The following is a 24867-nucleotide window of genomic DNA, read 5'->3' on the forward strand; positions in this document are numbered from 1 at the left end:
CTAGAGGGAAGTGCTTCTAAATAAAGGTGGTTACGATTGTTCTGCATGTTTTAGAAGTCTCTAGAATCCTGTTGCAAATCAGTGTTCCAAATTTCATTTTTAATTGCTTCTATTTCACAATTACTGAGTTCTGTAGCGTTGAGAGCATGCACTTATATTATATGGTGGCTATGTGAAGACTGCATATCATTTATTTGTCCTTAGGTGTTTGTTTGTTTATTTATTTATTTATTTATTTATTACATTGTGTAAGAAGCATAATTGGAGAATCTGATTGGAAGTTATTGGATTTGTTTGGATGTAATTAGGGTAACCATATTGAAAGGAGGCCAGGACTCCTGTATTTTTAAAAGTTGTGTAGAAAAGAGACTTTCAGCAGGTGTTATTTGTATGCATGCAGCACCTAATGAAATTCCCTCTTCATCACAACAATTAAAGCTGCAGAAGCCCTGCCCTCTTTTGTATCTGGTCAAGAGGGCAGGGCTCCTGCAGCTTTAACTGTTGTGATGAAGAGGGAATGTCACCAGGTGCTGTATGCATACAAATGACACCTGCTGAAATTCCCTTTTCTATGCAACTGTCAAGGATGCAGAAACCCTGTCCTCTTTTCCATATGGTCACAGTAGATGTAATACTAAACCACTGTTAATGCAGACATGAGGAATCTTTGTTCTGTCAAGAGCTGCACTCACTTTAGCATTATGAGAATGAGCAAGCCTTGTGCACTCCCCTTCAAAAAAGTGGAGAAGTTTTTCATTCCATATTTTTATTAACACTAACTTGTTTTGTTTGAAACTGACAGACTGTTATTAATCTTAAATGTGGTTAAATGTGGTTAGCCATAGTGAAGATTAACCACCATTCAGGTTTTGGATTTCACTCTAAACTGTGGTTAATTTAAAACATAAGCTTCTCATCTTCTTGCTGCTGTGCCAGGAGGGAGTAGCATGTGAACCCAAAGCTTGTTGTGGCTCAGCCTTGTAATACTAAATCTCAGGCAGGCAACAGGTGTCTCCTGGGTTTCATATCAGTACTGTTGCAGTCCCTGTCACCACCTGCTGCCCCCAAAAGTATATTATTTTTAAAAAATGGAATCTGGAGTGGCCATTTTAAAGCTTTTCTGGCCTTTTGAATTCTTTGTAGCTACTATGGTGCAAAAGAATCAAAATTCATTTGAAAACAAGCTAATTTTGACAATTTGGGTGCTCCATAGTCTCTCTGGACAAAATGGTGCTGCATGTGGTGACCAGGGGTGAAAATGGAGCCTTGACCACCTGAAGTTGCTCATCCCTGCACTAAACCACAGTCTTTGCATTACTGGCGAAATTACTCACTGTGTTATCTTACTTATATTTTAAGTGTATTTTTTTTCCTTTGGAAAACATATAAAGAAGAAAAGCTGACAAGCTTGAGATGATGATGATGATGATGATACATGTACCTACCAGTACGCTTCAGTGTGATCCTATCCATCACTGATCCTGATGTCAAAAATCCAGCATTCTTCTCACTGCTCAGTTCTGCTAATTTTAAAGAGCAGAAGGATGCTTAAATGTTTTGAATTAATTGCTGTTGCTTTTGTTAGATTGTTTTGAGTCTTTAGCCATTGTTGTACATATAGGAATGATGCAGACATGGGCCTAGTCTAGAATGGATATGCTGATTGAAATCAGCAAGGGAATCAATGGCTGTTGTTAATTGCTCTTGCTTTATATAACATGGACCTTTCTGTGCTATGATCACCTGTGTAAAGTTCTCCAGTACCGAATTCACAACAGAAAGCATTTCAGCAGCAAATAAAACTCCCCTGTTCCTGCATGAGAGGAAATACTTCTAGCAGAATGGGGTAAAACTCTTGTTAATTGTACTAAATGAAATCGGATGAGGTCTTATTTTTCTCAGGTCTAGGCTGAGCAGAATGCATGGAGGAGACACCGAAGAGAGAGAGAGAAGACCTTGCCATTACTTAGCTATCTACAACAATAACACATGCAACATAAACTTGAATACTAAATTGAATATTTGCAGCAGATAGGTATCTAGCTACTGCACATGATACCCATTGCTTTTAAACCTTCCAGATGTACTTAGATTAGAAGCATTCTGACAGCAGAAAAGTCTTGCTAAAGGTTGCAGTAAAAATAGAGTGAATATCAGAGTGAATATTGGACTGAGTTATTTTTAGAAAATAAATGAGAAAGAGAAATGTCTATTCAATTATTTAAATGTGCATTCAAAATTAAAGAGCCTTGTTTGTTTTGTGCCCGCATCATTTGTGTACCATTTTGAAAATGCTGTTTTCTTCTGTGTTCCTCAAGAGATAGACAATGGCAAAAGTACTTTACAACACAATCCTATATATATATATATATCCTCAGCAGTAAAGTCCAGTCGGTGTTATTCCCTAATAAGTGTGTATAGATTTGCAACTTAAATTTTCTTATGATGATCAGGACTGTGGGCAGAAAAAGTCAGAGCTTTCTTTCCCTGATGTTGGATTTCAGGTGTTTTTACTTACAGATGTTAGCAGAGCTGGTTAAATGTCATCCTGAGGAATTCTTAAAGGGATGATTGGCTGGATCCAGAAGGTTGTGAATTCCTCTTTAAGAGTGGGGGCAGTACTAGCCTCCTGGAAAGAGACTGAAGAAATCTAACCTGGAACCAGAAGACAAAAACAACTATGGACAACATCACCTTCTTTGCGTACTTGAGTGTGTGGTAGCTAATCAGCTCCAGGCACACTTCGACAAAACTGATTTTGTAGATATATTTCCATTTTTTCTTTTTATGTTTCTTCACAAGTTCAGAAGTCTGTGTCTTTGGAGATCTGCTCCCCCACCCCGTCAGTATTGTCCTTGTAAAAGCAACGGTAACACTTTTCTCATTTGTGTATTCACTGGGAGAGGGGATTGAGTGGAAGGGGGTTACACTGCTCTACTGTGTGTGTGCATGTGGGGACTGAATAGAAAGGGCTAAAAGTTTTCCCGGCAGCACAGGCTGTTAAGTGCTGATTCTTCGCAAGTTCTGAAGTCTGCATCTTAAGAGGTCCACCTCCCCCAACCCCAAGTCCAAAACAGTATTGTTCCTGTAAAAGCAACAGTACCACTTTTCTTGTTTGAGTATATACTGGGATAGGGGATGAAATGGAAATGGGTTGCATGTGCTCACGTCCATTGCAACCACCGGTGGTTGCAACGGACATGAGCACATGCAACCCGTTTCCATTTCATCCCCTATCCCAGTGTATACTCAAACAAGAAAAGTGGTACTGTTGCTTAGGCATTCCTGAAATATGGAGCCGAGCAGGAGCAAAATGGTGGAGGGACAAAGGCACTGGGGGAGACACTCCCAACTGATCCTGACGTCAACACTGCACTGTTCAACTCCCACCCACACAAAGCAGAACATAGTGTGATGGGAAGATTACACAGGGAGAAGATTGTGGTTTCGTTGCAGGACCACAAAAAATACCGCATTTGCCCTATAACAAAAAAAAAAAAAAAAAACACGCAAAAGGGTGTGTGTGTGGGGACTGCGTGGTGACAGTGTTGTGTAAAGCACGTGGGAAAACAAGTGATCATACCATGATGATCACATGAAAAAATGCCCATCTGAAGACACACAAACCAGATCTATACTTCTGCTTTAAAACACTTTATAACAGTTTTGACAGCTGTATATGGAGTGTGTCCTGGGCCCCAACAGTTGTCAAAACTGTTATAAAGCACTTTAAAGCAGTAGTGTAGATCCTGCCACAGGGGGTGTGTGTGTGTGTGTGTGTGTGTGTGTGTGTGTGTGTGTGTGTGTGTGTGTGTGTGTGTGTGTGTGTGTGTGTGTGTGTGTGTGTGTGTGTGTGTGTGTGTGTATATATATATATATATATATATATATATGTGTATGTATGTGTATATATATATATGTGTGTGTGTGTGTGTGTGTGTGTGTGTGTGTGTATATATATATATATATATATATATATATATATGTGTGTGTGTGTGTGTGTGTGTGTGTGTATGTATATGTATGTATGTATATGACTCTTGGACCTCTCTGCAGCTTTTTGATACCATAAACTTTTGGATAGGCTGTTTGACTTGGGATCTGGAGGCACTGTAATGCAGTGGTTCCACTCCTACATGGATGACTGATTCCAGGCGGTGGTGTTGGGGGATTGTTGCACTTATTTCCCCAGGCATTTTAGGAACTGTTTTTAGTGCTGTTAGAACTTTGGACTCTTTTATTTCTGTGGCTTGGTGTGTGTGTATGTGTGTGTTTTATCATGTTTTGCTGCTGTTTTTATCTGACTTGTTTTATTATAATAATTTTATTGTTACTTTGTTTCCTATGTTTTTAATATATACCTGCACGGAGAGCTTTGGTTGTTGAAGCTTTTTAGAATGTAATTAAATAAATAATAATATTGGGAAATGCTATGTCAATTTGTTCCTTATATTTTCCCATACCCAAATTCAAATTACAGATGTGTGACTGGCAAAAAAGCTCAAATAAAGAATTACAGAATTGAAGTAACTTCTCTTTATTGCAGTAGACTTTTTGGATAGTAGCTTTCAGTTTCTCTCATGGCAGGGATCAATCAATCAATAAAGTGGATAACAATTTCACATATTTGTACTTCGCTACACATGTAATTGACAGGGTGCAAATTTACTTATCACGTTTACTTGGTACCAAGATACTGCATCTAATGGTGGCTTTGCGTAAGGATGTATGAGAATTTCATTCCTGTTCACAAATCATGTCCCATGTGTAATCAATGTGAGCAAGAATGCAATTCTCGGGAAAGTTTTGCAATTTCCTAAACTTGCGTTTGCATTTGAAAGATACACTTCAAAAATGTGCATTTGCTGGGGCTGCACTTAATCTGGAGGCTGGCCTGAATGCTTCCAAAACGCTTGGCATGGATTTAGTCTTTCCATTTTTGGCTCTGTTGCAGTCTCATACTTATCCTAACTCGCTAGCTTCCTGGGTATTGCCAGGTACTTCTTTGAATTTCCCTAGATGAAAGTAGTGGTGAAAAAAAGACATTTCAGTAGGTTTATCACCTTTCTGTTATCCTGGACAAAGAATGTGTGAAATCTGTCGTTAAACAAACTATTGGACATAGATTATAAGGAGCTTCAAAGATCTTCTCAGGAGCTGTGTTGCCCTCAGTTATTGGAATTATCATGTCTCCCTTGTAAAGGTAGAATGCCCTATCTAGGATGGCTAACTATTCATAAATATAGGAAGGCATTCTTCTTGTCAAGGTTTAATGTTCTCCCCTCCAAACTATTAGAAGGCAGATTTAATAAAACTCCAATGAATAACAGATGCCGCCCTGTAACAACATTGAGATGGACTCCATCTTGCATGTCCTTTTTCATTGTAGCTACTATCAAGAGGTCAGAAAAGACCTAATATATCCCATCACACAGTTTTTACTTGGCCACTCTTTTGAGTCACAGTACCAGCAAGTCAATTACTGAGCAAATGACCATATTCCTGAACTTGGTTATCCTCACTAGACCACTTATGATTGCTTGATCATGCTCCTTGTGGAGAAAAAATTACTGTTCAGTTTTCTAATGATTTTGTATCTCTATTGTATTAATATGTATCAATAGGTTTATATTTAACACGTTCTAATGGTCTGTTGATTTTAAGGTTGATGTATTGATTGATTGATACTTTAGCGTATTGGGGGATTTCCTCCCCCCCACAATTGGAAATAATGCACATTTCCCCCAGTTAGGTGGTGGTGGTGGGTGGAAAGTAATTCAGGAATGTAGAGGCAAAAAAACTTATAGGAAGAATTCAGAGAACCTCAATAAACTTCAACATCACATGTTTGTTGATACCCAGCTTTGCGTTAGCAGAAATTGCTTCCCAAAAGCAGGGCACTTGATTTTGCCCAGTTCCCCCTACTTATAGAAGCCATCCCCCATTCCCCTGAAAAACTGTATCTTTGGTCTGGGAGACTCTTCTGAAAAGAATGTGATATGATGTGGGAGATTCATGTGGGTAGGCAAAACTGGCAAAAATTGGATGTCATGATTTATAATAATGAGCTGTGGAACCTCTTTCTGCTAAGGAAAAGTTACCATTGGACACAACGGCCTGGTTCAGACAACACGATAAACCATGCTGCTTAACCACAAAATGGTTAAGGGAATGAATTAACCTTAATGCTGCATTCCCTTAACCATTTTGTGGTTAAGCAGCATGGTTTAGCGTGTTGTCTGAACCAGGCCATTCTGTTGAACACACATCTCCCAATTTTTATTTCTCTTGGATGCATATCCTTCATGCATCCACTCCACATCACATATCAACCACCCCTAACACAATGTCATTTGTATCATATTGCAGCTTTTTCAGTTTTGTGTTCTCAAATGAGGTTTTTGGGAACACCAATAGAGAGCTGCTCTTCTAGCTTCTATTGCTGTACATCAGAATAAAACCATTCCTTCTGTTTCCCATTTTCTGTTCTACTCCATAAACCTCACCATAAAATAATAATAAAAAGATTGGGACATTGAGTGCCTGATTACTGTGTCTTTCTCTAGCTATCAGTTTGTAAAAAACTGATGTAGGCCTTTGCTAGACCTACCGGATATCCCAGGATGGAGGAGGGGTGATCTCGTGTTGTCAATAACACGAGATCCTGCCCTCGTCTACATGTAACGTGAGGTGACTCAAGTAGAGAGCCAACAAGTCTGCCATTTTTTTTAAAGGAATAAAGCGCAGGAACACTCGTGCGCCAAGGTAAGGTTTTTGTTTTTTGTTTTTTTTAAATGGCTTTCCCCGCTTTCCCCACCCTGCCCCCAATGGGCGCAGTGCTCCTGGGGAGCGCTGCACCCTGTGCGTGGCTCCTTGTGAGTAATTGTGCAGAGCCAGGAAAAGCTGCGAAAACAGGGCACACGCTCGCGTCTCCTGAAACTGTGAGAAAAAGCAGGCCCAAAGGGGTAGGCTTTATTCCGGGGCCAAAGAGGGTTGATCCCTGCCTGAGCCCGAGATCCCCTGTGCGTCACCTGGTCGCACAGGGGCGATCCCAGGTATCAGCCCAGGATAACCCCTGGACTAGCAAAGGCCTCAGAAGTTGTAAAACAAACACAACACAAGACATTGGCCCAGTTTTAATGTAATGCTAAACCATAGTTTGGTGTTACGTGCTTGAGCATTGGGCTCATGTGTTGGCCTTTTCCCTCCAGTGTGGCCTTAAGGAGCAGATTAGAAGCATTCACTTCCTGTTTTAAACTAACTGAAGTTGTTATATCTGAATTGGAGTTTAAAACTATGGCCTAATCTACACCAAGCAGGATATAGCACTATGAAAGCAGTATATGGTATGTGTCATGGGCCCCAGCAGTTGTCAATGCAGTTCAATAGCGCTATAAAGCAGTAGTGTGGCTCCTGCCTTTTATATACTGCTTTCATACTGCTTTCATAGTGCAATCTCCTGCTTGGTGTAGATTAGGCCTATGATTTGTTAACAGAATCATAAACCATGGTTTGTTTCAACACACACAGTTTTGAAATAGCCAGAATTCCTCCTATCCCCTGCATTTCAGGACAAATTCTTAATAAACAGGAAGTAGATGCTTATGATTTTTTCGTGGTTGCAGCAGAGGAGAAGGGGGAGAGGATTTAGAGAATGCAAGGGCTTTTCAAACCACATTATAATGTAATCTCTGGTGGTGGGAGAGACTGCCCCTTTGGAGCCACATTCCAAAGCATGTGAAGAGGCTGCTATAGTTTAGGGGAAAGCAGCAAATCCACCCATCCCCCGGTGCATGAATAAGTAGTTTGAGCCACTTTGGATACTGGCCATACTTTTTAAATAAAGTAAATTATTAGGCTACAGGAGGTTGGCAAGGTTTACGTACTGATCTTGAGCCCAGGGCTGTTTGTAGAAAATTGACAACCACTTGGTGAAGCATTACATCACAGCCACACCAATCTTTCCTTTGTTTGGCTTGGATCCCATATGCTGTTGGAAAGAAAAGAATGTAATCTAGTACAGAAATTCATAAATCTCAAATGGTGGTTGGGTCTTGTATCCGTTTGCCACCGGCTGATGACATATAGATTTCAGTGGCATCATGGGAATACTGTAGGCCAACCCCTATGATGCATGCACATCCAATTTGTTTTTCATGAGCAGATGCTGCTAATTTGCAACCCACTACACAAGTGTGCAAAGCTGAATACTTTTACTCATGGTACTCAAATTTAGATGAACCGCTTGTCAGACGTAGCTACCATAAACATGATAGTTGTGTTAATCAATATTTACTTGGAAGAAAGTTCCACTGATTTTAATGGGCTTTATGTCCAAGTAAATTAATTTAGGACTGAGGTGTAGGAAACATGCTTGTTAAGTGCTTTATAACATCTTTCATTTACTGGCTCTTCTACAGCAATTAAAAATTTAGTCTAATTGAAATATGCAGAAATAGCATATCATACCGCCCTTTTTGGCTTATAATTTTTTAGACTGTTGCATTTAAAAGGTCCACAATGTTAAAAGACCCTCCCTCCCACTCTACCCATGGTAAAAACACATAAAGGCAAAGGTTAGGTTGAAATTCTCCATGACATGCTAATTTACAATGGGTAGGGAGCTTTTAAAACATAGCAGAGCATTTAAACATGCAATTCCTCACCAGGAATTTGAAGTAGTACGAATCTGGGGTAAAAAACTATTCCATATGCTGTTTCTGTGTATCAAACTGAGCTTTGCATCACAACTGGCCCTGTTCAGAAAACACCTTAAACCACGGCTTTAACCATGGTGAATAAAGCCTTATTCACCATGGTTAAAGCCATAGTTTAAGGTGTCTTCTGAACAGGGACAACTATCTGACCACATAAGACAACATGAAGCTGTGTACTATTGAAGTCACGCTGTAATCTACAAAACGTTCCCTTTGTGCTTTGGCAAGTACAGCAAATGGATTTATTCCAGAGAAATGTATTTTGTTTCATTTTCAGGCTGACCATTATTTTAATGTTTGCTTTCTCAGAGTGATGATTCCATTAAATCAGCATGAGAAGTGAATTCCTTGTCATTCATAAATAATGATATAATGCAGCATGGTTTATTTTTTAACACAATGCACAGTATGATGGCAACAAACCAATATTCCTTGTACAGCGTTCAGCTTAAAATCCTTGTGGCTCATCTTCAAAATTTAATTGGTACAAGAGGAGTTCTGTTCTGAAGCACTGTCTGTTTCTGTTGGCTCTTAGAATAAGAAATGAAGGATAGATATGTATTAAGAGATGTTGATGCTCTAAATATGCACAATTCTAATGCCATTGCAGTTACTGATCTGCTACCAATTTATTAATTTATTCCTGCATAAGATTGTAGTTTATATACCCATTTGACTAAATTGGTTAGGTTTGGTCCTGAGAGGCACTTTGTCCTGTAGCTAGTTTACATTCCCCCACCTCCATCTTCTCTTGCTTTTTTTTCAGTGAGAAACACCGGACTGTTATTTTGTGTGTGTGCGTGTGTGTGTGTAAAGCACTCATCTTTCTATCTCTCCCTGCCCCTTTTCTATCTATCCATATACAGCAAAACAAAAACAAAAAACCCCCACCTTTTTGTTTTAAACAAATTGAGACAGGTACTTTATTTTCATTCAAAGGTTGTATTCACACAGACAAGTAGGCTTGACTCCTCCCAGTTGTGCAAGCAGTAGAGATATGAAGGCCTGGAAAAAAACTGGAAAAATGTCCCCCCCCCCCTCGTCCCCGCCCCCATTTTTTTCTGAAGTCTTTTTTGTTTTTCTTCAGAAAAATTGGAAAAATCTGACTTTTATACTGTTAGTTTTACTCTACCCTATGCCTGTTTGGTGCATTCTCTTCCCCTTCTTATTGTTTTATTATGATTTTATAAGAATATAAGCCTATGCGGCAGGGTTTTGCTATTTTATTGTTTTACTCTGTACAGCACCATATACACTGATGGTGCTATATAAATAATAATAATAATAATAATAATAATAATAATAATAATAATAGAAAAAATGAAGAAAAATAGAAAATGTTTTATTTTAGCATGATGATTAAAATGCTTAAGACAAGGTGTTCAGATATTTACTTCTCCAAATGATTTCTAAAAACTATGTACAGTACTAGATAGTAGGCTCCTTGATAAATAAGTTGAAGAGGGGAAAGGCCCCAGGCAGGAACGGTATGCCACCAGACCTTTTTATTGACTAGCCCCACTGGTGGATCCCCATGCTTGCAGCCTTATTTACAACTATTGATAGTTCTGGGAAATTCCCTAAAGACTGGGCGATGGCAATTGTGGTGCCTATTTTTAAAAAAGGGAGTCAGGCTGACCCCAAAAACTATCGCCCTATAACCCTTCTCGATATTTCTAGCAAACTATATGCAAGGCGCCTTTTAGACAAGTTGGAATTATGGGTGACTGGAGAAAATCTTTTGGCTGAAGAACAAGCAGGCTTTCAATGCGGCAGATCTACAATAGATCATTGCTTTTTATTAAAACATCTAGCAGGGAAGTATACATCCCCCCCTTACCACTCTCTTTTTGCCGCATTTGTAGATTTTAGAGCGCCCTTTGACTCCATACCCCGACCTCGCCTGTGGCAGAAGTTAACACTACTAAATATAGACCGGAGGTTACTTAGAAGAATACTGGGGCTGTACTATAACTCTAGCCTATGTGTGAGAACCTCCATAGATGGTGATTTATCAGAGCCCATCTGCTATTTAATTTATATGTAAATGATATTGTTTCCTCCTTGTCCAGCCCTGATTTCAACCCACCCCACCTGAAGGATAGGAACATCTCTGTGTTGTTGTACGCAGATGATGCTGTCCTCCTTTCATACACTCAAGTGGGGATGCGAAGGATGCTAAGAGCTCTAAGCGCATACTGTACGAGTGAAGCTCTCCAGATTAATTATGATAAAACCAAAATCTTAGTTTTTAGGGAAAAAAGGAAGATATACCGTTGGCAGATTGACAACCGCTGGCTCGACCAGGTGAATAAATAGAAATACTTAGGAATAACAGTCCAGAGTTCGGGATCTTGGTCTGAGCACTTAAAAGTAACAGCTTTATCAGCCAGTGTAACTGCAAATGCTATCTTCCGTTTTGCAGCTGGGCCTGGGGGAAGATGACAGCTCCCCTAATAGAACTGTTTAAAGCTAAATTACTCCCACAGATCCTGTATGGGGCGCCTGTATGGGCCCATGCAGATATTACACCATTAGCGATTGAGCAACATAAATTTTTAACCAGAGCGCTTGGGGTCCCCAGATCAATATCCAAAGATATTGTCTGGCTGGAAACAGCGTGTCACTCAATTCAAACGTTAGCTCTAAAAGCAGCAATCTCCTTCTGGCTAAAGATACTGTTCCAGTTGGTTTCTCCACTGGTTATGGCCACACATGAGGATATGGGGAAAGATTCATGGGCAGAAAAGATGAGCCATTCTGTAGCCAAATTGGGCTGCTCACAAGTTTATCTCCTTACAAGAGGGTTTGATGGGGCTAAAGAGGAGATCTCAAGAAGACTGTATGATTGTGAAATACAATCATCATTGGCTGTCATCAAAGCGAGCCATTCAAATACGATATACAAAAGTATAATTACTTCCCCGGGAAAAGCCCCTTTATACTCAACTTCTGTTACCTCACATGAGTTGAGATGGTTATTTACCCGGTGCAGGTTAAATTCACTCCAGATAATGGAGGTGAAAGCTCGTTACAGGACCCATCCACGCGCTAAAGCTGACTGCCCAGCCGGCTGCCCCAAAACTGAGGACATGACACACTTTCTAGTTGAGTGTCCAGTGTATGTCGAGCTGAGGAAGCAATACCTTGTGCCCCTGATTCCCGGGTTCAACCACATGTCACCTAAAAATGTAACTCAGATATTATTGTTAGGCTCTGATCATTATATATAGTTCAGGACTGCAAAATTTGTACAGCGGGCGCTGGAGGTACGGAAGCTTCTGTTTGCCATATAGGATTAAATTTTACTAATCTGAGATTACTTGCGGGCCAGTACTGGTACTGCAATTGAGCCTACTATCAGTTTTATATTATTAGCTTGTATTATTCTTCTGATTGTGGTGTGATGGAGTATGGATATGCTATTATGTTATTATGTTAATATGTTATTTTGCCACTATTTTATTTGTTTGCGAATGGCCTAGTTGGCTAACAAGCAATAAAGATTCGTTATTACAATTTCTGTGCACCGAGGACAAGCAAGTCCTAGGTTGCAAATTGAGACTACAACTCTGAAATGCAAGAGCAAGATACATTTCTGCTTCTAGGGGGCACTGCCATTGAAACAGAGACTGACACTGATAGTAATAGCTATAGCTCAGAAAATGAGTCTTATTAAATTTCACTCATATTCATTGAATCTTGGTCCTTGCCTTTTTCACATTTTCTTTTTTTTTTGGGGAATGAGTGCTTTATATGGGCTTGACACTGTGGAGGACTAGCAGAGACATAAATAACTTTCTTTGTTGCTAATGTTGATGGTTTCTTTTGGTTTTTTAAATTGTTTTTTGCTGGGCCCTCATAAACTGGCAATACCAAAGAGGTTCCTTACAGTTCAGGTGTTCCTTACAGTTCAGGAGCTTATAGCTCCATTTGTTACAAAAAAAGGTGAATATTTAAAAAAGTAAATTCAATTTGTAATAATTGTTTGAATACACTGGGAAAAGTGCTAATATTTTTTCAATTTTTCTGAAAATGTCCACACACACACCCGAAAAAAGGGTGAAAAGCCCCATGGCTTCACATTTTCTGGAAATTTTACATCTCTAGCAAGCAGCTAAACAAACCACAAATGATTTGTTGTTTAGTATGTTGTCCAAAATGAAGTTCTTGGCTTGTCGTGCCCCTTATAATGTAGTGTTTCCCACTCCTTGCCTAAGGAGAATGGGTGGGAAACATTCAGATGTTTTGCATGGTTGGATGCTCACATTAAACACATGAGTAATGAAGATATTTTGTTGAGAAAAGGGTATTAATCTCTGCCCTGCTCTCCTTCCCCAATACTAGTTTTAAGCAATTGAAACTTTTGAAAGAAAATGCATTGACTTCAAAATAAGATGCCAGTGTCATGGATCCTGGCTTTTTTAAAGCTGGTTTTTTTTTTTTTACAGCCAGTAATCCACAAACTCAGATTTAGAGCATTCACAGTAGGTGGTATTAATTGATGCTGCAAGCTTAGAGGCCTGTACCAAAAATTTGTGCTTGCTTCAAGATGTACTTTGTGTGTGTGGCTTGTGATGACAAGGTCACACAACTAGACTGGTACATAGATAAGTGGTCCAACAACTATGTGATTATTTCAGGACAAGGCCAGTTTTTTTAAAAATCAAGCCATATATTCTCTGGCATTGCAAGCAGCACATATTGATATATTGAAGCCTTCACATGACTACATCACAACATGCAAGTTTAAAGCTGTCATTAGACATTACTGTCCACAGGATGCAGGCTTCATTAACCTTCATGTTAAGATGCTTTGATACAGCAATTGAAAAGGCTATTTCAGAGCTTTACATCCTTGTAGTCCAAAATTAGCTTGTATTGATCTCAACCAGTTCATACAGCTGACATATACTGGCCTAGTTCAGATGTAGCAGTGAAATGGGATTTTAAAGAATTCCAGTTTATAAAGAATGAAGCAGCATGCTGTTGTACACTGCCCAATCACACCCGCTAAAGGCAGTTAAACTTCTTGTTTCTCCCTCAAGAAGCCTCAGTCTTAACACATGGTTTGTTGTTGGGTTCAGTTTGTTTTGTCAGAGGAAACACAACCAAAAGATCAAAACACTTAATTGATTAAAGTGAGTAGATGCTGTCATTGGATGGCAAGTGGAATGTGCCAAAAATCTACACAAATCTCAAAATCTAGGAGCCCTTGTCCTCTTGTATTTGATCATTCTACTTTTACTAACTGTGTACCCTTTTCAAGTTTACCTATCCTATAAAAGGCAGACTCCGCCAAAATAAATTATAAATGAGATTTGGGGAATCTTTTGAAAAAGAGAAACCTAAGATTGCTTCTTGTATACTCCTACTACAGTCGTGTGAAAAAGAAAGTACACCCTCTTGGAATTGTATGATTTTACATATCAGGACATAATAACTTGAAGTAATCGTTTTCTGTATGACTTTATCAGTCTCTCACATCATTGTGGAGGAATTTTGGCCCACTCTTCTTTGCTTCAGTTCATTGAGGTTTGAGGGCATTTGTTTATGTACAGCTCTCTTAAGGTTCTGCCACAGCATTTCAATCGGGTTGAGGTCTGGACTTTGACTGGGCCACTGCAACACCTTGATTCTTTTCTTTTTCAGCTATTCTGTTGTAGATTTGCTGGTGTGCTTGGGATCATTGTCCTGTTGCATGGCCCAATTTCGGCCAAGCTTTAGCTGTTGGACAGATGGCCTCACATTTGACTCTAGAATACTTTGGTATATAGAGGAGTTCATGGTCGACTCAATGACTGCAAGGTTCCCAGGTCCTGTGGCTGCAAAACAAGCCCAAATCATCATCCCTCCACCACCGTGCTTGACAGTTGGTATGAGGTGTTTGTGTTGATATGCTGTGTTTGGTTTTCACCAAACGTGGCGCTGTGCATTATGGCCAAACTTCTCCACTTTGGTCTCGTCTGTCCAAAGGACATCGTTCCAGAAGTCTTGTGGTTTGTTCAGATGCAACTTTGCAAACCTAAGCCATGTTGCCACATTCTTTTTAGAGAGAAGAGGCTTTCTCCTGGCAACCCTTCCAAACAAACCATACTTGTTCAGTCTTTTTCTAATTGTACTGTCATGAACTTTAACATTTAACATGCTCACTGAGGCCTGTAGAGTCTGAGATATAGCTCTTGGTTTTTTTGCAATTTCTCTGAGCATTGCACGGTCTGACCTTGGGGTGATTTTGCTGGGACGTCCTCTCCTGGGAAGATTGGCAACTGTCTTGAATGTTTTCCACTTTTGAATCATCTTTCTCACTGTAGAATGATGGACTTTAAATTGTTTGGAAATGGCCTTATAACCCTTCCTAGATTGATGGGCAGCAGCAATTGCTTCTCAAAGATCATTGCTGATGTCTTTCCTCCTTGGCATTGTGTTAACACACACCTGAATGCTCCAGACCAGCAAACTGAAAAAAACTTCGACTTTTATAGAGGTGGTCATACTTGCTGATGATCAATTCATCACGGGCATTTGATTAGCAGCACCTGTCTGCTGCTTAGCATCTTAATTCCTATGGAAGCAGTAAGGGTGTACTTACTTTTTCACACATGGCTTCTCCATTTTGGCTTTATTTCTGTTAAATAAATCATGACACAGTGTAATATGTCATGTGTTGTTGTTCATCTGAGGTTGTATTTACCTAATTTTTAGACCTGCTAAGGAGCAGATGATTATGTCCTGATGTGTAAAATCATACAATTCCAAGAGGGTGTACTTTCTTTTTCACACTACTGTATATGAAACTGGTGCAGAGATAGTATACCTGAGAGGGTTTCTTTGTTGACCTTTAGGATCATGATGGAACAGTATTGGCAGAAATTAATCTTTAGGATGTGTACACTCAAAACTGTTTAGGATTTTATAGGTAAAAAATAACCCCTCTTGGGTTTAATAGCCAAAGAATGGTGCACTTGAGTAATATGTCACTTGCAAAATGTTCCCTATAATACTTGGACTGATGGTATTATTGTACACAAGCTGGCTGAAACACTCCAACAATCAGTCAACAGCCATTACATATTAATCTCATTTCAGTGGTTCACTTTAAGGTTATCAGTGCATGAATTACTTATTTCCAATGGAATGGGGGAGAAATTAGTTCAATTTGCATTTTAATGTGAATTTACCCAATTTCACACTTTTGAACCAATTCCTATACTCAGTTATCCTTTTAAAATTATGTGCACTTCTTCAATTTTTGCAATGAAGTTCTCCAGTCAAAGAATAATATATTAGTTAAAATAATATTCAAAATGCATTATATAGAAAATTTATTTGCAAAATAACATTAGGCACAATTACATACAATCATGCATGCATTCAGAGAAATGTGCACAAAATGCCTATGAATTCTCATGGATACTTAGAAGAATTCATGCAAACTTTTAAATTTCTCAAAGTTCAAGACAGACTGAACTTAAAATTGGAAAAATTCTCAAGCTTGAACTGAATATAAGATTGGAATAATGAGAAATTGAGAGAAACCAAAATTGACAGATTTGTACATCCCTAATTTCCAGAGCCCTGTGCAAATAGTTAAAGTGTGTTTAGGTGTATGTGTGGAAAAGGAATTCGATTAATTCCTATTGGCCTGCTCCCGACTTCTGTGTGTTCAAGGTCCTGTCCATGAACTACAATATGCATAAACGCCAACTGTGCGGTCTGTACTGTTGCTGGGGAACGTGGGTGGGAGAGTGCTGTTGCACCATGTCCTGCTTTGTTGGTCCCTGGCCGCTTGGCCACTGTATGAACAGAGTGCTGGACTAGATGGACCCTTGGTCTGATCCAGCATGGCAGTTCTTATGTTCTTATGTACTATGTAAAAATAGAGGATAGAACATATAGAGCATTGGGGTACATGTACATAGCATAGGCCCCTGTGCAGGCCCAGCTCAGGCACCTGTACAAATTAAACTAGATTACATGTAGTTGCTCAGTGAAATTAATTTGACATGTAGCTTTTTGGACGAGCAACGTAGAAGATTTTTTTCGCCTTAGTAATTACTAAAGATAAAATCCAGGCTTCCTTAGGAAAGCGCCCACTGGCATTCCATTTGTGAATTTGTCACAGCATTCAATAGCTGTCTGTGCTTCGTCAAGCTTCCCACCCACCCTTTACACACACACACACACACACACACACACACACACACCCCACCACCACCATCATCCTGCTTTTTGTGTATTATGGGGAGAAATCTGAAGCTATGAAACAACTGACGTATCGGATATGCTGAAGGTGGTTCTTTGGCAGAAGGAGGAATGCAGTCCTCATGTGGCTTTGGGGAGTTCCCACTCTTCCAGGAAGACAGTTGTTCAGATGGAGGTAATGAAGGAGGAAATGACTCAAACGTATTTCTCTTGGGTAACAATTCTGTTATGGGCAAATCTTATTCTTCCAACACTCAAAACTATTGTTGTGGTTTATTATTATTATTATTATTATTATTATTATTATTATTATTATTATTATTATTATTATTTATATAGCACCATCAATGTACATGGTGCTGTACAGAGTAAAACAGTAAATAGCAAGACTCTGCCGCATAGGCTTACAATCTAATAAAATCATAGTAAAACAATAAGGAGGGGAAGAGAATGCAAACAGGTACAGGGTAGGGTAAGCAGGCACAGGGTAGGGAAAAACTAACAGTAGAAAGTAACAGTAGAAAGTAACAGTAGAAGTAGAAGTTTAGTTCCTTGTAAAAAAATATTCATCCACTTCTGTTGTTCTTCCAGCAGCTGTGTAATGTGGTTGCAAGAGAGTCATGGGCATTGGTTGTTTCTGGCATCATTGCTGACTAGCTGTATATATCCCCCATACTGTGTGGGTGTGACTTGTTAAAGGCTAAGTTCCTCTGACGGCACTACTCCCACGGGGAGATTTTTCTAGCTCAGACTTGGGCAACTTGTGGCCCTCTAGAAGTGGTTGGATTGCAACTCCCATCAGACCTAGCCAGCATAGCCAATGATACGGTACGATGGCTGTCACAGTCCAACAACATCTAGGAGGTCATAAGTTGTCCACCCCTGCTCTACCCTTTTAAAAAGTAATTCATTCTCATGTCTTAAAAAAGAACCCTCAGTGAATATTTATAAAGCAATTCTTTTCCCCACTCAGCTTTGCTGCCATTTTGCAACTCAGCCTCTTTCTCTATATGTACCTAATAGTGACATTTTTACTTTTTAAAATTCCATGCATGTTACCATTGTGCTTACCTTCATTTTGTCTTCATCATTTACAGCTGAAATGAATAACCAGCAGGAAATGTTGCAAAGAAAAAAGAATGTGATCTTAGTGGATGGAGTAATTTTAAATGGCCCGGTAGCAGATTCAAAAGCAGGAGAGAAATTTGTGGAAGAGGCCAGTAAGATCATAATGGAAGAGGTGATAAAGAAAGCTGCTGATGTAACAGAAAAGGTAGAAATCTCACATGCAATACTTTTCTATACATAATTAGCAGTAAACCTTAGCTTTTCTTGTCACTTGAATTTTATTGCACTGAACTGGAAGCCGGTTTGTTTCTATGTGGTCTGCTTCAAAGATAACGTTGAACAGTTTAAAACAACAACAACTGTTCAGTAATTTACGCTTTGTGTATGTGACTGAGAAAGTTGGTGCTGGGTGGTGTAGGGCAAAGCTAGTTTTACAGGTTACTAATAGTTAAAATATGTTGAATTTGCAATAAGAAATGTTGCTTGCGTGTCTTCTGGTGTTTCCGTATCTATGAACTTCTTGGCCTTAGCAATAGGGAAATATGAAATTCAAATAATGTAGTTCAGAATCTTCAATTTGGAATGTTGTATTTCAAGTCTGCTTCAGTTTTCATTTAGATGATAATTTTTAAAGCAACTTATTTGAGCAAAGAAACAAAATTAAACTTGAAGTAAAAATTCTGGAACAGTAAAACAACTGGCACTATTTTTATTGAAATCATTTTTATATATATATAAAATGCAAATGCTTTAGAAAATGTCCTGGTGAAATTTCAGTTTCCCCCTTCATAATTAGGTGTGTGAATGGCATCCTCCGGAAAAGCTGAAAACACTACTTGACTTGGAATTGAAAGACACCGGAGAGACCCATCAGAAACTCCTGCAGTTTTGCCAGGATGTTATACAATTCAGCGTCAAAACCAGTATGAATCATATTCTTTATTTGATTTGATTTTTGTAGTTATTGTGCTGTTTCTCCAAGGAGGTTTTTGTGGTGTGGGACTGTCCTTGCTTTATTCTTTGATGAACAACCTGGCAATTTAGGAGACATTACATGTTTTACTATGTCTAAGCAGAAAGGTCTATGTAGATAAAGATCCAGACATTCATCACTTCATAAATTATGGGCTTCAAGAACACACTGTCTTCCCTTGCCCCTTTGGTTTAACTTCCCTCTGGCTTAACATCCTGGTTAATTAGCCACCATTAAACCACAGTTTCGGATGTAAAAGGGAACTGTTTAAAACAAAACAGGAACCCCATGCTTAAGCCAGCATGGAGGGGTAGCATGGAGTCCCGGCTTTATAAACCATTATTATGAAGCTGGGAATGTATATCTGAAACAGGCCAGAAAGTTGGTCTATGCATTACTTTTATCCCTGGGTGACTTGTTACTGTCATCTTTGTAATTCCCATGGAGGATAAAGCTACCAGTGGTTATTAGTCATGCTGTCTGCATATTAATTACCTCCAATATCAGTCAATATACCTTTACATGCTAGTTGTTGGGAAACATAAGTGGGAGGGTGCTAATGGATTCATATCTTGTTGAAGGCTTCCTATAGGCATTTGTTGGCCACTGGACTAACAGAATGCTGGGCTTCTTAGGCCTTTGGCCTAATCCAGTGCGGGTTTTCTCATGTTCTTATGAAACTCTACATACCTGTAGTGAGGTTTCTATTCTCCAGCTGTAATGTGAAGGAGCACTCATTACATTAACTGGGCCGTTGTATAGTGAGTTTCCCTGCACATTCCATTGAAGGTCAGTGGTGGCCTGTTAGGACATAGTGCCGCACACATCAGGCTATTTTCCATCCTATGCAAGTGAATGGAGTGATTTGTCAATTCACTTGAATAGGGGAAAAAGTTGCCCTACTGAAAAGCAGGTAGAGAGAAGAAGGGAGATGAATCTCACCCCCTGCCAAGGACCTTTGGCACAATAAAGGGTGGCATTTCTCCCCTCCGCCCATTTTCATTAGGGCAGGTCCCCATACTGAATTAAAGTGAATGGAACAATTTCTCCATTTACTTGAATGGAGTTGGGGGAGAGACTGTCCTTCTGAAATATGGCTGGAAGGGGTGTGGGCTTTCCCCTCCTCCAAGAGAATGGAGTGATTTCTCCATTCTCTTGAATAGTGCGGAAAGCGGAAAAGGCCTGTCCTGCTGAAAGATGGCTAGAGCCTTTGGCGTAAAACACCCCATAATAAGGGTGGGTTTATTCCTCCTCCAGTCGTTTTTCAGCAAATTGCCTCTGTGCTGCGAAAGAATGGAGAAATCCTTCCATTTACTTGCATGGTATGTGGGCGGGGGTGGGGGGGTGGGGAGGGAGAAAAGAGAGATCATGCGTGTTCACAAGAAGGGGGACACCAACATTTTTGTCCACCACCGAATTTCCGTCCCCTGCTGCATGCTATGTATTCCATTTCTTTGCAAGATATTAAGACATATTGGCAAATAATTTATTGGGCTATATTCCTGTAAAAGGGAAATTTAAATCATTGTATAAACATATTTTTATGAAGAAAGCGGTCTTTATGCAGTCTTTTAAAAGTTTTATTACTGGAAAAAAAACCAAAGGCAGAGTACACAGGCAGAGCACACAGCTAATGCTCATCTAATGATTCCAATCCATACTTGCAAATCTTCAGAGGTAAAACTCCCAAGTTTATAGTGCTGTTTTTAACATCCCAGCAAATCAATGTCTTAAAACACATCAAGGTGGTAGGTTTTGGATTTGATTCAAACTATTTTTTATAGTAGAATGGCTAGATTGATTTAATACTCTGTCCTTCATTATTGATGCTGTCTTATCTGTTGTGTAAGCACCTTAAGCTATCCCCTTGTAAGATAACAGACTCTGATATATTTTTAATTATTCTTCATTTCTCTGAGTTTCTTTTGTGTCTCTAACGGGGCGCATAGAAAGGTAGAAAATGTAGGAAATACATTTTCAGATCTCTTTCTGGGATTATTATTTTTTTTAAAAAAAGAAAGGCAGTATGTAAATCTCCCAAATAAATCTCCAGAGATGCTGGCTCTCTTAAAATAATGGAGAACTTAAAAAACTATTATGTATATTTGATAGGGGAGTAATGAAAGAAGAAAGCAAAATATTTTGAAGTCAATTATTGAATATTGTTCTCCCTGAGCCACATGTGTCTGGCTATATATTACAGTTCTAGTTTCCCCATGTACTCTCATAATGTAAGATGATCAGGGGATGGTAATATCTGATGTAATTTTGTCATTTCTGGAACAGAGCTAAACTTGGGCACAATTAAGCTTTGGAAACTAATAACTAAGGGAGTGAATAGCTGTTTATTAAACTGAAAGTGTAGCTCATATTTTTGAGGGGAAAATATATGCAGATGTTAATAACTTGCGTGGTGCATATCCACTATCCTATTCAGTAAATACATCCCTATTGTATATAGAAAGTGAGTGCAAATCATACAAAAAATAGATGTTTGAAATCTGCCATTTTTGTAAGACCCAGGTTTAGTCATAATTAGAGTAGATCTATTGTAATCAGTTGGATTAAGTTTGTCATGATTGTCTGATTAATTTTTTAATGAATCTGCTCTAAGTATAACTTAATCGGAATCCAACCCACTATATTTTTCCTGTGATGCCGTTTTCAATTTGTACATATATCTTCTGAAGATAGAACTAGAGATTCAGGGCATGGCTAGACCGGGGTGGGTGGGGAATGATCTCGCGATATAATGATCGCGAGATCCTCCTCCTCAGTCTACACGCGGTGTGCGTCGTCCCAGGAGGAAGAGGACGTTGTGTCCGCCTTTTTTTTTTTATCGGAAATGAGCGCAGGAGCACTCCTACGAAAATGGTGAGTTTTTTAATTAAAAAGAGAGAACCCGCTCCCCGCTCCCACCCCATGCCCCATACCCAGTTCCCAGCTCCTCACAGTTACTTACGAGGAGCCGGGATGAAAAAGGGACGCCCAGCCACACGTCCCACGATTTCGGGACAAGCCCGAGACTGCGGGAAAAGTCGATTAAAGGGTATGCCAATTAAAGGGAATGCCAATATGCCGGGGAAAGGGATGGATCATCCCTCCTTGCTCCCAAGATCCCATGTGCGTCCTGTGGATGCACAGGGATGATCCCGGGGCGATCCCCGGGATATTGGCAGGTCTAGACATGCCCTCAGTGATTATTTGTGGGGGTACTAAAAAGAGTATGTTAATTTGAGTTGGGCAATGGGGTACCTTTGTGGAGGTGTGCCTTGAGCAGACCTGTCTTGAATTGGGGCTCATGTTGGGGCTCATATTGGGCCCACACACCATCTCCCTCCCTCTATCCCTAAGAGCCCCTCTCTTCTTTCTCCAATAAAAAAGCCATATCAAAGAGAAGGAGTAGTAGGCAGTAAAAGGCTCCTGCCTAAATAGGCGATGCTTTAAGTGACATTCAGTGTCTTTCCCTGCTGGCAATTATTAGTAATGTAGGAGAAATCCAGTTCAGTTTTGAACAGGACTTACCCCGTTCGCATCTTCCAGACTGAACATGGATTCAGAGGCAATTTGCAGTCGAAGTCCACACATTTCTGAGCTTGCAGTGTGGTTTGTGGACCCTCAAAAAGTGTTCAACAGATGCATACATTTGAAAAAAGTGCATGAAAAAGATGCTTATTTTTGAAAAATGCACACACATGCACTTTAATTAATGGGAGAAGGATGTGCACAATTGATGCAAACATTTGGAAAAATACACATGACAATATGCATGGGTTTTCATGTAAGAAGAAAACGAAAAACAAAATTTGCAATCTGATATGGACTCAAGTCTGAATAAGCTACGAGATAGAATTTGGAGAACTCGAGGTTTGCTGATTTGCACATCCCTAGCTTTATGAGCCCTCCTGTAGGTTTTTGAGTGGTTGATATGAACCCTTGAACATGTCACTTCCTTTTGGCAGTAATGATGAGGAAGGGACAAGCTACTTCTCTAGATAACATTGGGAGGAGCAGTTGTGCATTGCTTTTCATGCACCACTTACACTAACTTGATTTGCCTCTTTTTTTTGTTATTGTTATTTACAGATCATCCAAGGTTTTTTAATCAATTGTATGCTGGTATTGATTATTATTCTTTAGCAGCGCGTTTTATCACAGAAGCATTAAACCCGAGTGTGTAAGTGTATTTTTTTAAAAATCAGTTTGTTGAGTTCTCTTTCCTTTATGTTTTCATGTACATTAATAACACTGATGGGGTGTATTTTCAGACGTTGGATGAATTACGCTTGCCTTCCCCTATTGTAAACGCCATATAGACACTAAAGCAAAGATGCAGATGGAACTGTCTTATCTTAAATCTGATTAGACAGGGGCATTCTATTCTATTCCTTTTAGCCTCATTTATGTCCTGCCTTTATATCAGGGGTGTTGAATCTCAGGCCTGTGGGCCAAATCCAGCCTGCTTGGGGCCACAATCTGGTCCTCTGGGGTTCTACAGATGACCACCCCCCACTTCGGTAGTTTCTTGAATTTTGCACATTTTTTCCCATTTAAAAGGTTAAAACGCTTCTCCCGAGGCTGTTAGTAAATGCTTTAAGCTAAACTGTGCTGGTGTTTTTGGTATTTTGGTCCTGATCCCTTCTGCCTCAGCCCTGCTCACCACTAGAATTTGGTTCCCAACAGCCTCTCTGAAATTAGATTTGACCTGTGGGCTGAAAGAGGTTCAAATACTGTTGTTTTACAGTAGCTGAGGTTTTGTATTTTCTTTATTCCAGTGTAAATGGGATTTGGATTGGGACCACCATGCACTGGTAGGGGATTAAACCTCTCCCTTCATTGTTTGCTTTCTGAAATTCCCTCTCCCCCTCCCTCCATGGGGGTGGGGTAATAAAAGGGGGGGAAGCCACCATTGACCCCAATCAATACTTTTTTTCTTTTGTTAATCCTCCCTGCCCGGGGGTTTGGCTTTTAGGAACCCTAGAAATGAAGTTGTGGGATTTAATGCTTACAAAGGCTGCAGAGACCAGAGAATTTCATGTCCCAGGTCCCATTTCACCTTTTCATGCCACTCCCAGAGTGACCTGTGTCTTTTGTAGTTCATTATAAGATCTCAGGTGGGCTTGACTGCAATTGGCCAGGATATGTCTAAGATGCTGGCTACAGTCAGCGAACGGATCCATCCTACAGCTACTGCACTGTGCTCATATTCGTGCTATGTCTACCCCACTCCCTTTTTCGTTCAGTTTTCTTCAATACGTTTGATCAAAGTGTGGCTTAGATGGTTGCCTTTGATGTCACATTGCTATTTATTCAGGTATACCTACGAAGTGTCTCCAGTGTTTTTGTTGGTGGAAGAAGCAGTTCTAAAAAAAATGATTGAATTTATTGGATGGGAAGAAGGTGATGGTATATTTAACCCAGGTAAGGAGGGTGTTTTTTTTTTTTTTGTGGGTGGGGTTTCCCTCCCCCCTTACATTCATTCTAAATTAAGGTTGTGTTATACTACTCAATCTAGTATAATGTATTGGAGTTAATACTTCATTGGATCAGTAGTGGTCCTTAATGTCTACACAGACATTGCCATTCTTTAGGAAGGTACTTCTCCCACTCTACGGGTGCTAATAGTGGGATGAAAGATACTTATATTACATAGTTTATGCCGGTTCGTTCAACTGTGTTGAGAGTGGGGGAGTGTAAAGCCTGATCTATCTGGTTTCTGTGCACTCTTGAAGTTCATATTTACTGCTTGGATGCCCAGGATTCTCCAAATAAGCATCCATATCCATTGGAACTTCAAGCTAACCAAAAGCTTATTCAATTTCAATATGTTCATTCCTTCTTCTTCTTTTTACCCATTGTGGAAAGTTTTTTCTCTTTTTTTACTACCTTCTGAAAAAGACATGT

General features: G+C 39.6%; 1 protein-coding gene across 1 annotated transcript in view; it reads left to right on the forward strand.

Annotated features, from left to right (window-relative positions):
• The window catches only part of GADL1 (glutamate decarboxylase like 1), a 120699-nt gene that overhangs the window by 11408 nt on the left and 84424 nt on the right, over nucleotides 1-24867 (forward strand). The window contains exons 2-5 of the mRNA XM_063125015.1: nucleotides 18020-18195; nucleotides 18787-18913; nucleotides 23050-23140; nucleotides 24278-24384. Of these exons, the coding sequence (XP_062981085.1) occupies nucleotides 18020-18195; nucleotides 18787-18913; nucleotides 23050-23140; nucleotides 24278-24384 (501 nt within the window). The remainder of the gene's footprint in view (nucleotides 1-18019; nucleotides 18196-18786; nucleotides 18914-23049; nucleotides 23141-24277; nucleotides 24385-24867) is intronic.

Source organism: Elgaria multicarinata, chromosome 1 (genome assembly GCF_023053635.1).
Source record: "Elgaria multicarinata webbii isolate HBS135686 ecotype San Diego chromosome 1, rElgMul1.1.pri, whole genome shotgun sequence".
Lineage (NCBI taxonomy): Eukaryota > Metazoa > Chordata > Lepidosauria > Squamata > Anguidae > Elgaria > Elgaria multicarinata.